General features: G+C 42.0%; 1 protein-coding gene across 6 annotated transcripts in view; it reads right to left on the bottom strand.

The window, feature by feature from the left end:
• The window catches only part of SUSD1 (sushi domain containing 1), a 149,267-nt gene that overhangs the window by 36,938 nt on the left and 94,909 nt on the right, over positions 1 to 17,420 (bottom strand). For all 6 annotated transcript variants that reach the window (XM_064378928.1, XM_064378930.1, XM_012461829.3 and 3 more), the window contains 2 exons: positions 8,436 to 8,527; positions 5,773 to 5,959 (listed from right to left, as the gene is read on the bottom strand). In XM_064378928.1, coding sequence (XP_064234998.1) covers positions 5,773 to 5,959; positions 8,436 to 8,527 — 279 coding nt within the window. The remainder of the gene's footprint in view (positions 1 to 5,772; positions 5,960 to 8,435; positions 8,528 to 17,420) is intronic.

Below are 17,420 nucleotides of genomic sequence, written 5' to 3'. Positions count from 1 at the left end.
ACTTGGGAGGCTGAGGCATGAGAATTGCTTGAACCTGGGAGGTGGAGGTTGCGGTGAGCTAGGGTCATGCCACTGTACTCCAGCCTGGGCAACACAGCAAGACTCTGTCAAAAAAAAAAAGGAAGAAACAGAAAGAAAAAGAGGCCAGTGCAGTGGCTCATGCCTGTAATCCCGGCACCTTGGGAGGCTAAGGCAGGCAGATCACTTAAGGCCAGGAGTTCAAGATCAGCCTGGTCAACATGGTGAAACCCCATCTCTACTAAAAATACAAAATTAGTCCAGGCATGGTGGCTCATGCATGTAATCCCAGCACTTTGGGAGGTTGAGGGGTGATCACCTGAGATCAGGAGTTCAAAACCAGCCTGGCCAACATAACAAAACCTTGCTTCTACTAAAAATACAAAAATTAACTGGGTGTGGTAGTACGCGCCTGTAGTCCCAGCTACTTGGGAGGCTGGGGCAGGAGAATTGCTTGAACCCAGGAGACAGAGGTTGCAGTGAGCCGAGATCACACCGTTGCACTCTAGCCTGGGTGACAGAACGAAACTCAGTCTCAAAAAAGAAAAAAAATACAAAATTAGCTGGGCATGGTGGCACACACCTGTAATTCCAGCTACTTGGGAGGCTGAGGCATGAGAATCACTTGAACTCAGGAGGTGGAGGTTGCAGTGAGCCAAGATTGCACCACTGCACTCCAGCCAAGGCAACAGAGTGAAATTCTGTCAAAAAAAAAAAAGAAGGAAGGAAGGAAAGAAGGAAGGAAGGAAGAAGGAAGGAAGGAAGCAAGCAAGAAGGGAAGGAGGGAAGGAAGGGAAGGAAGGAGGGAGGGAGGAAGGAAGGAAGGAAGGAAGAAGGAAGGAAGCAAGCAAGAAGGGAAGGAGGGAAGGAGGGAAGGAAGGAGGAAGGGAGGGAAGAAAAGAGGGAGAGAGGGAGGGAAGGAGGGAAGGAGGGAAGGAAGGAGGGAAGGAAGGGAAGGAAGGAGGGAGGGAGGAAGGAAGGAAGGAAGGAAGGAAGGGCAAATAGCACACCTGATATGTGGATGCTCTTCTGACACTTTGGGTCCTGCATCAAGAATGAAAGTTTGTTCCTCACCCCGTCCTAAAGGGGATATGTGCAGTGGGGCTGTCCTTAAGAATTCAGTTCAATGCACCCTCTGCAGCCTATCGGCCAAGAGTGAGAAACACTGTGAGGCCACAGCTCCATCTCACCTACCCCCTCGCCAGCCCCCGCTTTCCTGCGTTCACCCAAACACTTGCCCCTGTCCCTCAACATTCCTAGAACCTTCACTGTCCTCTGAGGTCAGCGATGTATTTAAAGCACTTGTTTTCATCCTGTTCCCATCAGTAAGATTTAATGTAAGATACTCAGAAGGGAAATTCCACTCTCTTTCCTTCTGGGAAATGAGCAGCTACATTGTCCAGACCCAAATCCTTAGCCTAACATTTCTGCCAAAATCCAAAAGTTCATGATTTCACTGAAATAAGGCCACACACATCTTAGGCAACCACGAGTACCTCTTCACATCGAAACGTGAGCTTCCCTTTTTCCCCTCCTTTTGTAAAAGAAAGGGATTGGGTTGTTGTTGTTGTTGTTTTTTTAACTCTTTCACAAGATCTAAGCAACTTGATTTTTTTGTGTGTGCTTTTTTAACATTACAAATCCTTTAAAGTGGGTAGAGTTGGAAAATATTCATCTCAATGAACATTAAACAGCTCAACAATGCCCCCTGCTGGCCATGAGCATAGAGAGCGAGAACCTGAGCCACTGAGGCTCTCTATTCCAGTCTGCAAAACAAGGTAGGAATAAGTGTCTCAAGATGAAACCCCTACCCTCTACTCAAAAAAATATGCAGTGGTCATTCAAACCAGAAAAGCACAGCATCCGAATATGATAAACACCACAGAGTAGGAAATGGGGATGAAATCGCTATTCATTTTAATAAGTCACCATGGATTTTAATAAATCCCCAAACTGATTTGTCTCTCCAGCCCAAAACGTGGGGAATTCTTTTCGGTTGCAAGTATTCATTGACTAACCAGACATGTCCTCAACATGAATACTACCCACAGGCTGTCGTTTTAAAATTTGGGGCTGTTATGTTATCTATCGGTACCATTCTTACCCATTGAGGATTTCATGTAAAACATACAAACAAAAATCACTGTCTTCAAAAAGCTCCTGTTTTAGCAGGAGAGAAAGAAAATGAACAAAAGAGCAAAAAGTTTTTAGAAAACCGGCTGTAGGCTGAGCACAGCGACTCATGCCTGTAATCTCAGCACTTTGGGAGGTCAAGGAGGGAGGATCACTTGAGTCCAGAAGTTCAAGACCAGCCTGGGCACCATAGGGAGACGCTCATCTCTATTTTTAAAAAAAAGAATCTTTTTTAATTAGCCAGACATGGTGTGCACCTGTAGTCCCAGCTACTCAGGAGGCTGAGGCAGGAGGATTGCTATAGGCCAGGTGTTGAAGGCTGCAGTGATTTTGATTGCACCACTGCACTCCAGCGCCTGGGTAATAGAGTAAGACTCTGTCTCTAAAAAATAATAATTAATACTTTTTTATAAAAGCTCTATGAAGAAATTCAAGCAGGGATACAGAGTAATAGCATGGAAATGTGATGGCATTTGAGCAGACACCTGAACAATTATGGAGAAGCCATATATTGACAGTGTCCCAGGAAGTGTGAACTGCAGATGGAAAAGTCTGGATCTTGAAAAAACTTTGACCCAGTTAAGGAACTGCAAGAAGGCCAGGGAGACAGCTGATGCTTAATGGGAAAGGAGGAGGGCAGAGGGAGATGAATTAGAAGTAGGCAGGGGCCAGATGACATGCTCTACGGTGAGGAACTTGGATTCCATTCTAACTTTAACGGAAACTCACTGGAGAGTTTTGAGCTGGTGCTGACATGTTCTCAAATGCATTTTTAAAAGATCACTCTGAGTGTTGAGTAATCTTTTTAAAGTTATGGTGAAGACAAAGACTGGAGTCCAGGGTGGGAGGTGTCATAGGCAAGAGGAAACCAGTTTGAAAACTACAGCAGGAGTCCAAGTAAGAGGCTGCTGTCCTGGATTAAGGTAGTTGTGGAAAAGGCACAGGTGGGGAGAAGTGGTTGAGTTCAGGATATATTTCAGACAGCAAGCCAACAGGGCTTGTTGACAGATTAGAAATTTGGAGATGGGACAGAACCAATTAGGACTCATTTCTGGCCTGAACAATTGGGTGAACAGGAATGCCAATAACAGACAGAGACAGAGAAGCCTGGTGGAAAATAGATTATTTGGGGGTGAGGGCAGAGGTGAGAATCACAAGTTCTACTTGATTTGCCTGTTAGATGTTCAACAGAAATGTGTAGAAGATGGGTGGATATAGGAGTCTGGTGCTCAAAGGAGAGGCTGGGACTGGAAATTTACCTTTGGAAATCCTCGCATATAGCTAATATTTATAGTCACGAGACCAAGTGGATATAGGAGTCTGGTGCTCAAAGGAGAGGCTGGGACTGGAAATTTACCTTTGGAAATCCTCGCATATAGCTAATATTTATAGTCACGAGACCAATTGAGATCACCTAAGCAGAAGGGGCAGATAATGAAGAAAAGAAGACTAAACAAGGATCATAAAAGTAGATGGAGCTAGCAAAGAAGATTGAGAGAGGACAGCAAGGCAGAAGGAACCAAAACCAAGGGAGAGGGGGTTTCAAGAGGGAGGGAGTGTCAATGCTATCGAGGAAATCAGGTAAGAACAAAACTGGGTGGGCGCGGTGGCTCATGCCTGTAATCTCAGCACTTTGAGAGGCTGAGGCGGGAGGATCACGAGGTCAAGAGATCAAGACCATCCTGGCCAACAGGTTGAAACCCCATCTCTACTAAAAATACAAAAATCAGCTGGGCGTGGTGGCACATGCCTGTAATCCCAGCTACTCGGGAGACTGAGGCAGGAGAATCACTTGAACCCAGGAGGCAGAGGTTGCAGTAAGCCAGGATTACGCCACTGCACTCCAGCCTGGTGATAGAGCAAGATCCCATCTCAAACAACAACAACAAAAAAAAAAAAAACAGGCCATTGGATTTGGCAAGATGGGGATCAAACAAATAGCCTTTCAGTAAGGCAATGAAGACCTACGCTTCCTAAGTGGGATGAGTGAAAGTGGGAACAGGAGGTAAGCATGTGGAGCCTACAGAACAGCCATTTCTTCCAAGGAGTTTTCATAGAAAGGGGCATAGAGAAGACAAAGTAACTGAAGACAAATACAAGCTCAAAGAAGGTCTGTTCATTTTTTTCTTTCTTTTCATTAATGAGGGAGATGTTGCAACATGCTAGGCAGTGCTGGGGATAATTCTACACTGAAGGGAAGTGCTGATCAGGGAAGAAGGGATGGGATCTAATGCACAAGCTGGGGGGATGGCAGCCTTTCACGGGAGCAGGAACAGGAGGGGAGGAAGAACATATGGGATGAAGGGAGGATTGGCAGGGCTGAGGGTGGGAAGTCCTCACTTAACTACTTCTAACTACTTATTTCTCAGTGAAATAAGAATCAAGAAGCGAACACGTTTCGTATTCGCTCAGAGCATGTGTGAAGCAGGAGTCACAGATGTGAAGAGGGAGGAGAAAAGGAGTGGAAAGTGAATTTATTGGGAACCTATAGCAGGACTGCAATCACTGTTCCCTGATAGGAATCTATACCTTTTTTTTTTTTGAGACAGAGTTTTGCTCTTGTTGCCTAGGCTGGAGTGCAGTGGCGCGATCTCAGCTCATTGCAACCTCCACCTTCCAGGTTCAAGTGATTCTCCTGCCTCAGTCTCCTGAGTAGCTGGAATTACAGGCACCCACCACCACGCCTAGCTAATTTTTGTATTTTTAGTAGAGACGAGTTTCACCATGTTGTCCAGGTTGGTCTTGAACTCCCTACCTCAGGTGATCCGCCTATCTAAGCCTCCCAGAAGTGCTGGGATTATAGTTGTGAGCCACTGAGCCTGGCTAGTAATCTACTCTTAAAGCACTTGCAACAGAATGCCAACTAAATATTACTGAGAAAGAAACAGCCACAAGCATCTTTTGTTTAAGTATGAAGCATTTTAAATTCTTTAAACATCCGGAAGGTATATAACCAACACTATGGACACACCCACATTTCTTCAATGCTAACATTTTGTTTCAGTTATCTTTTTTCCCCCTGTAGACTTCCCTCATGGTTATGAGCTATCTTTTTAAGAATAAAACATAACAGGCTGGGTGCGGTGGTGCATGCCTGTAATCCCAGGACTTTAGGAGGCTGAGGCGGGTGGATTGCTTGAGTCTAGGGGTTCAAGATCAGCCTGGACAACATAGTGAAACCCTGTCTCTACAAAAAATACATCTCCTCAACACCAATACCATGCACTAGCTCTTATTTTAGAAGTTTGGGCTGTTATGCTATCTATCAGTAACATTCTTACTCATCTCTACAAAAAACATTAGCCAGGCGTGGTGGCCTACCCACCTATAATCCCAGCTACTCAAGAGGCTGAGGTGGGAGGATCACTTGAGCCCAGGTCAAGTGAGTCTGCACTCCAGCCTGGGCGATAGAGCCCCTGCCTCAAAAAAAGAAAAAAGAATAAAATGTAACAGTCACAGCTATAAGCGCCTTAAGGCACCTCTCCAATTCCATGTCCTTCCTCCTCTCCCTGTTAAAGTTTATTATATAATGATAAAAAGCAACAATGTTCCTCTTTATCTGGGCCTATGAACAGGTCTGTGGTAACTTCGCTAATCCAAATGCTGTTGTTCAAGATTTACCTGTTATCTGGGTCGTCAGGGAGATGACCACAGGAAGTTCTGAAGACAAAGCCCGGAGACTGACATTGTAGTTGGTCCCCGGATGCAGTTCCAAGCACACCTCAGGATCTTGGCTGCTGGTGCTGATATTAAAGGTCATTTCCCGAACAAATTCCTTCTGATACCATCTCTGGCCCCAAATGTGGAACTGAAACATAAAAAAAAGCTCACTAGGTAAATGATTGGCCCGAAAAACTTTAGATGCCTTGAACCCTCCCCTTTTTCTTTCTTTGATTTTTATTTACTTTATTTATTTATTTATTTATTTTGAGATGGGGGCCTCTGTCACCCACACTGGAATACAGCGGCATAATCTCAGCTCACTGTAGCCTCAACCTCCCAGGCTCAAGTGATCCTCTCTCCTCAGCCGCCCAAGTAGCTGGAACCACAGATGTGTGCCAACACATCCAGCTAATTTTTGTATTTTTTGTAGAGATGGGGTTTCACTATGTTGCCCAGGCTGGAATCAAACTCCTGAGCTCAAGTGATCCGCCCACCTTGGATCCCAAAGTGCTGGGATTACAGGCATGAGCCACTGCGCCCGGCCCCTTCCCTTTTTCATGAGCTTTCTTCCTCTCTCTCTCTCTCTCTTTGGACTCTAATGTTTCTTCAAAAAGTAAAATGCAGCAGTAAGCAAACATTAGAGTTGCAATACTATAAAATGGTACTTACAATATTATTAGCATAATAAATCTATTTTTAAATAAAAACACACAAAAGCCTGAGGTCCCAATACTGGCGACTTTCTCCTTGTTCTCACACATACAGTGAACATGCCCAACAAGAAAGTCTGTTGGCAAAACTGCAGGAGCAAGGACAAGAATATTTTCCTAGAAAGAATATTAAGAATCCAAACTAAGCAGGAACTGAATTAGAATACTCGTAGCTGGTCTGGTAGAACCTGAGAAGGGTTTTTCTTCTCTGCCTGCCTCCTTCTGGAGACTCTACCCTTTCCTTTACCACCCTGACATTTTGGCCAAGAGACACTCTTCTTCTTACTTAATTTCTTCTAGTAGAAGCTCATCCCACAGTTTTTCCTTTTTTTTTTTTTTTTTTCTTTTTTGAGACAGAGTCTCGCTCTGTTGCCCAGGCTGGAGTGCAACGGCATGATCTCGGCTCACTGCAAACCCTGCCTCCCGAGTTCAAGCAATCTCCTGCCCCAGCCTCCCAAGTAGCTGGGACTACAGGTGCATGCCACCACACCCAACTAATATTTGTATTTTTAGTAGAGACAGGGTTTCATTTCACCAAGTTGGTCAGGCTGGTTTCAGACTCCTGACCTCAAGTGATCCACCTGCCTCAGCCTCCCAAAGTGCTGGGATTACAGACCTGAGCCAATGCACCTGGCTAGTCCTTCCCTTTCTTACAACCACATTGAGTTTCAAAAGTTCCCCTTGGCTCTCCAGGCAACACATCCACACCCTGGCCAGAGACACTGATAAGGATGCAGACACGCATGCATAAGCCACTGGACTCCTTCCATGGACACCGTTTAAGCATCAACAGCACCAAGATATGAGCACAAAGAAATTCTCAGCCAGGCGTGGTGGCTCATGCCAGAAATTCCAACACTCTGGGAAGCTGAGGCAGGAAAATTGCTTGAGGCCAGGGGTTTGAGATCAGCCTGGGAAATAAAATGAGATCTTGTCTCTACAAAAAAATTTAAAATTAGCCAGGCATGGTAGTGCACACCCGTAGTCCCAGCTACTCATGAGACTGCGGCAGGAGAATCACTTGAACCCAGGAGTTCAAAGGTCCAGTCAATGATTGTGCCACAGCACTCCAGTGTGAGTGACAACGCAAGACCCTGTCTCTTAAAAATGAGAACTCATGGACACAAAGAGGGGAACTCCGGGGCCTACTTGAGGGTGAAGGGTGGGAGGAGAGAGAGGATCAGAAAAAAAAATACCTATTGGGCGCTATGCTTATTACCTGGGTGACAAAATAATCTGTGCACCAAACCCCCGTGAAACCTTAGGCCAGGCGTGGTGGCTCCCATACAATGTACCTATGTAACAAACCTGCACATGTGCCCCTAAACCTAAAATAAAAGTTATATAATAAAAATAAATTTCAAATGTTAAAAAAGAAAAAGAAAAGAAGAAATTCTCATGGCTGTCTCATCTCTCCCCATGGTTTCTCTCTCTCTTTTTTTTTTTTTTTTGGAGATAGAGTCTTGCTCTGTCTCCCAGGCTAGGGTTCAGTGGCATGATCTTGGCTCACTGCAACCTCCTCTCATGGGTTCAAGTGATTCTCCTGCCTCAGTCTCCTAAGTAGCTGAGATTACAGGTGTGAGCCACCATGCTTGGCTAATTTTTATATTTTTAGTAGAGATGGAGTTTCACCATATTGGCCAGGATGATCTTGAACTCCTGGCCTGAAGTGATCCACCCGCCTTGGCCTCCCATAGTGCTGGGATTACAGGTGTGAGCCACTGCACCTGGCCAAAGGTTTCTGTCTTTATGCAGTAGAAGTGGCCATCTTCTTGCTTCTTGATGCAAACGCCACAGAAAATCATCTCTTGATGATGATAGTCACAGAAGTAGATGTTTAGGTTTGTGGATATTTTTAAGCCTCTCACATAAGACAACCATCTATAAATATAGTAACTTTCAGTCACTTACTAAATACATCTCCTCCATGTCAACTGTCTTGATGATATTCCATCTCAAGCAAGTTTCATTAAATCCTGAAATGTTACTGATGGTCTGTTTTACTGCAGCGGAAAAGAAATGAGAAATCAATTTACACTCTATAGAAAAAATACTACCTTTTAATTGAGCCATTTTTAAAATTAACACAAGGATAAGTGTTAGCATAAGATGAGTTCAGTATTTTAATTTAGGAATTAGTGGTAGCAGTCTCAAAGAAATGCCACTTTTATATTTAGGTAAACTCAGTCTTGATGAAAGATTTCAGATCCAAAGATACCTAATCAGAGGACCCTTCTTAAGAATTATTTGAGTGGGCCAGGCACAGTGGCTCATGCCTGTAATCCCAGCACTTTGGGAGGCCAAGGCAGGCAGATCACTTGAGGCCAGGAGTTCAAGACCAGCTTGGCCAACATAGTAAAACCCCATCTCTACTAAAAATACAACAATTAGCTGGGGGTGGTGGTGTGCACCTGTAGTCCCAGCTACTTGGGAGGCTGAAAAAGGAGAATCGCTTGAAACGGAGACGGAGGTTGCAGTCAGCTGCGATCGTGCCACTGCACTCCAGCCTGAGTGACAGAGTGACACTGTGTCTCAAAAAAAAAATAAAGAAAAAATTATTTGAGTCTATTCACTGCAAAATTCCTTGGCTTACTAAGCTAAAATTGCAACTCTTGGTCCTGGGCCTTGTATACCCTCATTTATACAAATAAGTGTCAGTTTGAAATTCTGAACTGAGAGCAACATTTCAGCAGAGACTTGCTCCTTGAGGAAATGAAAAAAGCTCTTTCAAGCAATCAGATTTTCCATAAGGAAAAGAATGTAGGGGGTGGCAGGATTCTCTTCGTTTGGGCTTCCTTATCTCTTATGAGCAAAGAAATATTTCTTGACCTCTGCTCAGTTTCGTGGTAATCAATCTAAAAGACAGTTCAGATCTGATACAGTTTAATGTAGAGGTACACCCCTACTCAAGTAGTCAAGAAAGGCTATTTATTCAAAACCCTGACATCAGAGGTTACTTCCTTCAATAATGATCTCTGTCTCTAAACTGGAAATAATACAGCAGACTTGCTAAGAAGTTTCACAGGAACCCTGTGATGATTAACGAATGACAAAGACAACTCCCAAATTACCTGAAAAAAAGGAAAGCCCCACAAAAGGCAAGGCTGTATTTTATAACCCCCTGGCCTGTCAGGTTCCTACAAATAAAGCCAAGTTGGTAGACATGACCCCTCTCTATGGATTGGGCAGCTCGGCACAGAGAAAACCCGTATAGGTCACAAGCTGTACCACAGAACAGGTAAAGAGCAGGAGGCAAAGATGAACAGGAGGTAAGGAACAGGAGGAGTACAGATGATTCCGGGTGATGCAACCTCACAGCTGGGTACAGAAGACAGGTTTGGAGACATGTAGTAGTGATCTAAAGTCACACTTCTGAAACTTTCAAAATAAAAATAACTCCAATAGTATTTAAACAGTTCTAGACTATACAGAAAGGTGGAAGCTTCCCCAGGTCATTTAATATGACTAAATAATCCACAGTGCCCAACCTGTGCAAGGATGGCACAGCCAATCACTACACATACTATGCCAAACTCACTTTTTAATATAAACACAAAAATCCAAAATAAAATATTCACAAAAAGAAGTCGGTAGTGCATTCAAAGAACGATACACTATGACCAAAGACGATTTAGTCCCGGAATACAGAGAGGATCAATATTGGAAAAGCTATTAATAGGCTTAAAACAGAGAAATCATGTGGTTACTTTTATAACTGAAACTGTTAATACACTCAATATACTTTGTTAACTTGAAATCCTAGTGAGCTAGGACTTCATTTGACAGAAACTCCTTAGTTTAATACGGTTTATAAGAAACAACCATACTCAGTGGTAAAACAATTAAGCAATTTCCAGCAAAGTTAAGAACAATATAAGGATGTGTGGTCTTGTAGCTATTATTGAGCCTTATTCAAGAGATTCTAGACAATACAGAAAAAGGCAAGAAAAAAATAAGCTATAAATGCCAGAAAGAGAGAAAAATGATGCAACTGCCAGTAAATCCAAGAGACCCAACTAATCAAATATGAAACTGTTTGAAAATAAGAGAAAGGCAACATTAAGAAAACTGATCATTTTCTATTTATCTTCAAGAACACGTATGGTAGGCTAAATAATGACCCCTGCCACCCGCCAGCATGTCTTCATCCTAGTCCCTGGAAACTTACACAGCAGAAGCACTTTGCAGAGGTGACTAAGACAGTGAGATTATCCTCAATTATCCAGATGGGCTCAATATGATTACAAAGATCCTTAAAAGAGGGTGACAAGAAGAATAGAGTTAGAGAGAGGACTTAAGAACGGAAGCGGAGGTTAAACTGATGAGCTTTAAATATGGAGGATGGAGCCATAAGCCAAGGAGTATAGGCAGGCTCTAGAAACTGGAAAGGGCACAAAAATAGATTCCCCTATAGGGGACCCTCTGAAGAAATACAGGCTTGGTCACACCTTGATTTCAGCTTAGTGAAACTGATTTCACACTTCTGACTTCCATAATTATAAGACACTAAATTCATGTTCCTTTTTGTTTTTGTTTTGTTTTTTAAGACAGGGTCTCATTCTGTCACCCAGGCTAGAGTGCAATGACCTAATCATGGCCCACTGCAGCCTCGACCTCTGGAGTTCAAGTGATCCTCCTGCCTCAGTCTCTCAAGTAGCTGGGACTATGGGCACACACCACCATGCCTGGCTTATTTTTTATTTATTTAAATTTATTGATAGAGACAGGGTCTCTATGTCACCCAGGCTGGGCTTGAACTCTTGGGCTCCTACTTTGGCCTCCAAGCCATCCTCCCACCTCAGCCTCCCAAAGTGCTGGATTACAGATGTAAGCCACTGCACCCAGCCTTCATGTTATTTTCTGCCACTAAGTTTGCACTAACTTGTTATACCAGCAACAGGAAACTAATACAACAAGTAGCAGAATAGAAGGAAAAATAAAAAGTTCCCTATTCATGAGAGGGGATACCACAAGCAAACTTCAAATACCTAGAAATAAACCTAACTAGAAATGTCCAAAACTTACAGGAAGATTTTAAAGAATTTTTTTTTGAGATGGAGTCTCACTCTGTTGCCCAGGCTGGAGTGCAGTGATGCGAACACAGCTCACTGCAACCTCTGCCTCCTGGGTTCAAGCGATTCTCCTGCCTCAGCCTCCCAAGTAGCTGGGACTACAGGCATGCACCACCATACTTAGCTAATTTTTGTATTTTTAGTAGAGACAGTGTTTCATCATGTTGGGCAGGCTGGTCTCAAAGTCCTGACCTCAGGTGATCTGCCCGTCTCAGCCTCCCAAAGTGCTGGGATTACAGGTGTGAGCCACCGCACCTGGCCACTACAATTATTTTCTTATCTCATAGATCTATTTTATACTGGTTGAGAAAGCTTTTACAGACCAATATAGATATTAAATTTTAATTATATAAGACAAAAATGTAAGCAAAATTAATTGAAACATTCCTAAAATTTCTTCATGGTCAGTATATAACAAACACTTCCCTACAGCAAGGCCATTTGATATGAGAGGTAAAAAAGAAAAAGAAAAATACTTCTCAATCACTTCTCAATTAAGAGTTGTTGGTGCCTATATTTTTCCACACAATAGCATCCTATGTGCTATCTATTCAGAGTCTGGTGAGACAATATTTCTTCAAAATGTGCTCTTTTTTTCCCCCAGAACTTTCTTTCCACTAACACCCATTTTGATGCTGAAAGTTAATCTTATACTTTGCTGTTCTGTTCCGATGATGCTTTACATGTATAACAACGCTGTGCCTCAATGTCAAATCATAATGTAGCTTTTTGGAAAAAGTTTTAATAGGTGATTGAACTCAAGACACAAATGGCACCACTAATGGCCATAAATAAATAGAAGTGACAGCACTATAAGCAACTATGACCAATATGATGTACAGATGGACAATGACAATTATGTTCTTGGCAGCCACCTGACTGACTGTATAACAATTGTAAGATTTCATAGATATCAAAATGTGAAAACAATATGCCTCTGAGAATCAATAAAACATAACATATACAAGTATATTAGCATATACAAGTATATTATTGTCTGTAATAACAAAAACTTGAAAGGGAAAAAAGATACCCAAATACCTTCTATAAAGAGTAAGCTGATAAATAGTATACCTTCATACGATGGAATACTGTGCTTCCCTCAAAGAGAATGAGATTAAATTAAATGAATTGGTATGGAAGTATGTCTACAGGATATTATAAAGCCAAAAGTCAAAGAATAAGATAAAAAAGCAAAATGAAGAATAACACACACACATATATATATAATCATTTCATTTTTTTTTTTTTTTTTTTTTTTGAGGCGGAGTTTCGCTCGTTACCCAGGCTGGAGTGCAATGGCGCGATCACGGCTCACCGCAACCTCCGCCTCCTGGGTTCAGGCAATTCTCCTGCCTCAGCCTCCTGAATCATTTCATTTTTAAGAATTACACACACACATATGCTCAAGTAACCTAACAGTAGTGGTGAGTCTGCAGCTCCTTCTGCTCACAGGAAACATCTCACTGGCTCAGTTCAGTTCCACCTTGCTCAGGGAGTGACACTCTCACTCTAGGTTCCCTTCCCTCCATTCAAGAGGCTTTATAGTTTGAGCCACAGGCACGTTGAACCCGTAATGTGTTCAATGAGGAGAAAGGGATCACCAAGAGAGCTCATCCCAAGTGGCTTCCTAATGCTCTCAGATCTGAAAGATATATGCCATGGTCTCTCATACAAATCTTTCTTCTCTAATGCATTTGTAGTGGTTACTCTGTGTTCTCTCTCTTTTCTCCACCCACTGGGCCAATCTAATCTAGAATCCTGAAGTTGAGAAACCAGAACTGCAAGAATGCCTCAAAAAAGAGGAAATTAAGCTCTTAACAAAACTTTGTTTCTGCTTCATTAATACAAGCAAGCAACTCTGAGCAAAATCAATCACTGTCTCTTCTCTGCTCCTGTAGTACCCTGGAAATACCTCAATTATGCTTTATGTATTGTATTATTGATCTTTGTCTGTCACTCTCATTGAACTGATAGCTTCTTGAAGAGAGAGATATATTCTTCATCTTTGTACTCTCAGTGTCTAGAGCAGTGGCAGGCAGTGATTGTTTAAATGCAGACAATCCGCAGTAAGGGAAAAGCTAAGGAAATGGTATTGCATTGACCCAGTGGAATATAGGTACCCCGAATAAGACATGGTTTCTGCCTGTAACATGCATTTCATCTAGGAGAGAAGTTATGGCCTATATAAGTATAGTTTTAAAAACAACGGAGTATATAATAAATGTCAGAAGGTAAATTTAAGTAATAGTTAACATTTAATAGGCATTGATCGTGTGTCAGGTATTGTGCTGTTTCTCCATATGCTTTAACCCATCTGGTCTTCACAACGAGCTCACAAGGTGGGTCCTGTTATTTCTATTTTCACAGTGAAGGTAACTGGACACATCGGGGTGAAATAACTTGTCCAGGGTTACAGTGATAGCAAGTGGCAGATCTGGGATTTGAATTTGGATTATCTGACTCCAGAGGAACTGTACCAAACTACCACGTATACTTCCTGTTAAAATAGGTTATGGGAATTCTGAAAGGAAAATACTTATCATCAGCTGGAAAGGTGGGAAGTAGAGATCATGGAAGAAAGAAATCTATGAACTCAAGAAAAGGGAGGGGGTTCCAACTAGAAGAAATGGCATGAACAAAGACATGGAGGTGGAAAGTTGGCACATAATAAATTACAGATCAGAGTTTCAGTCATCAAAGATAATGGTGGCCCCTTAAATATAACTCACTACACATCCTCCAAAATATTCTTCAGATCAGCAAGAAGATCAAATAAAACAACATATGTAGTAAGTAGAGATCGCACCACTGCACTCCAACCTGGGTGACAGAGTGAGACCCTGTCTCAAAAATAAAATAAAATGACATAAAACAGAAGCTGCCATCGTAACAGGAAAACAGAAAACATTACAAACTTTAAATTACTGTTAAGGCCAGGTGCAGTAGCTCATGCCTGTAATCCCAATACTTTGGGAGGCCAAGGTGAAAGGACTGCCTGAACCCAGGAGTTTGAGACCAGCCTGGCAACATAGTGAGACCCACCCTACTCACCACAACTGATTTCTACCAAAAATAAAAAAAAATTAGCTGAGCATGGTGGCTGAAGCCTGTAGTCCCAGCTACTCAAAAAGCTGAGATGGAAAAGGTTACTTGAGCCCAGGAGGTCAAGGCTGCACATGTGATCATGTCCTCCAGACCGGGTGACAGAGTGAGACCTTGTCCTCTTAAAAAAAATATTGTTGGCCGGGTGCAGTGGCTCACGCCTGTAATCCCAGCACTTTGGGAGGCTGAGGCAGGCAAATCACCTGAGGTCAGGAGTTCGAGATCAGCCTGACCAACATGGAGAAACCCTATCTCTACTAAAACTACAAAATTAGCTGAGCTTGGTGGCACATGCCTGTAATCCCAGCTACTCGGGAGGCTGAGGCAGGGGAATCACTTGAACCTGGGAGGTGGAGGCTGCGGTGAGCCGAGATCATGCCATTGCACTCCAGACTAGGCAACGAGAGTGAAACTCAGTCTCAAAAAAAAAAATACTGTTAAATAGGAAAATAAATACGAAATTGCAGCAAAACTATCTCTCAGTCTCCTACAAGTCCTTATGAAGAGCGAGGGGTGCTAGAAGGGATGCGTGAAGTGGAAAAGAGGGAAGCAAGGGGCCCAGAGTGAGCTAGGTTCACTCCCAGCAAAAGAAGCTCCACTCTAACTATGAAAATACTAAAAAAGACCTGGTGTATAGTCAGAGCACTGACTACAAGAAAAGGACTTAAAGTCCATGAGTTGTCAGGTAGTTGTAAGAAAAAGGCATTGCTTCTGGGAAAGAAAAGGATAAACGGGAAGGAATGGGTGCCCTCTGGAGACTAAGCCGTGGTGGGCAAAAGAGGCGAGAGGGAAATGGAAGATCCTACAAGGCAAAAGAGAACTTAAAACGAGAAGAATACACAATTCATGCCCAGCCCTATCAAAAAACAAAACAAAACCTTTGAAGAAACTACATTTCACTCAGTGACAGAAGAGGGCACTCTTAACCTAGAAATCTTGTTAACCACCCTAAACCCTCAATTCTGCCCACGGAATTAACAGACAAAAGCAGTGTTTATTTTAAAAAAATAAAAATGTGTGTGTGTGTGTGTGTGTGTGTGTGTGTATACACATATATATAATAAAAATAATGCAGCTTGTAAAAAGCTCTACGTTTTTTTAAACCCACAAACTGCGGTGGGGGGAGTCCTATACATTAATAACCTGAAATAAGTATCCTCAAATAAGTGTTTGGGTTTATGAAGAAAACACCTTGAGTCAGAAATTTTAAAACTTTTTTTTTTCATTTTTGAGATAGAGTCTCACTCTGTCACCCAGGCTGGAATACAGTGGCACGATCTCTGCTCACTGCAGCCTCTGCCTCCTGGGTTCAAGTGATTCTCCTGCCTCAGCTTCCTGAGTAGCTGGGATTACAGGTGTGCACCATCATGCCTGGCTAATTTTTGTATCTTTAGTAGATATAGGGTTTTACCATGTTGGCCGGACTGGTCTCAAACTCCTGACCTCAAGTGATCTGCTCACCTTAGCCTCCCAAAGTGCTGGGATTACAGGTGTGAGCCACTGCTCCAGGCCTAGAAAATTTTAAATTTAAAACATAAATGGACAAAAAATATGGAGGGAATGAAACAGGAGACTGAGTTCAGGAAAAAAAAATGAAAATACAAAATCACATTAGAAATAATAAAGACTAAATTTCATGGTGCCTAAAGAAGGGTAGATTTAATTAAAGTCATTGAAGAAATACAGGAAAACAATTGAAAATAATAAAAATGAGATTAAAAGGGTCAAAAATAAAATGAATGAAGTAGAATACAGGCAAAGATCCAACATATGTATAATTAAATTCTCTGAAGAAGATAAACAAATATGAAACAGAATTAGTATTTAAAACTGTAATTCAAGATAACTTTACAAAAATAAAGAAACCTAAGTAGAAATACTAAAAGGATCCACTGAGTACCTGTGAAATCTGACCGACAACAATCACCCCAAAATATATCCAAGTAAAACTATTAGATTTTAAAGATAAAGAAAGAAATCTCAGGGTCTTCACTCAAAGAAATAAACAAGTAAGATCCGAGGGCAAAAGAATTGGGCTGCATCAAACTTCTCAAAAGCTACATAGAAAACAAGGCAACAAAAGAACTGAATCTTTTTAAGAAACTCAAATCAAGAAAGTGTGAATTAAGATTTTCATATCTAACCAAGCTATCTTTCAAGTATCAAGGCTATAGAGAAACAATTCTAAATATGCAAGAACTCAAGGAATACTGTGCTCTTGAGGAATCTACTGGAAAATGAGGTTCATCCAAGAGATAAACCTGGGAAACTGCAGTAAAAAGACTAATGATAAGTATTTGCTAAGTTCAATTGTAGCTCTAAGACAAAAATAAAAATGGCGCAAGGCAGAAGAATGATATATACATGCTATATGTTTTCATAAAGTAGAAATAATGCAACCGAAAAACTGAGAGGAGAAGGGACACAGAAAAAAGAAAATAGAATAAACTAGTTGATTCAATAGTTGAATATCATAAGGGAAAAAAATGAGTTAAAGTATGCTATTAAGAACTGTCAAACCAGGCCAGATGCAGTGCCTCAGACCTATAATCCCAGCACTTTGGGAGGCCAAGGTAGGAGGATCACTGAAGGCCAGGAGTACAAGAGTAGCCTGAGCAATTTAGGGAGAACCTGTCTCTACAAAAAATAATAATAATAACAAAATTAATCAAGCATAGTGGCTGTAGCCCCAGCTATTTGGGAGGCTGAGGTCAGAGGA

This window comes from Aotus nancymaae, unplaced genomic scaffold, assembly GCF_030222135.1.
Source record: "Aotus nancymaae isolate 86718 unplaced genomic scaffold, 86718_ANA_hifiasm-v0.15.2.pri h1tg000003l, whole genome shotgun sequence".
Classification (NCBI taxonomy): Eukaryota; Metazoa; Chordata; class Mammalia; order Primates; family Aotidae; genus Aotus; species Aotus nancymaae.
Note: the sequence above shows the minus strand (reverse complement) of the source record. Positions and strands in the feature narration are given on the sequence as shown.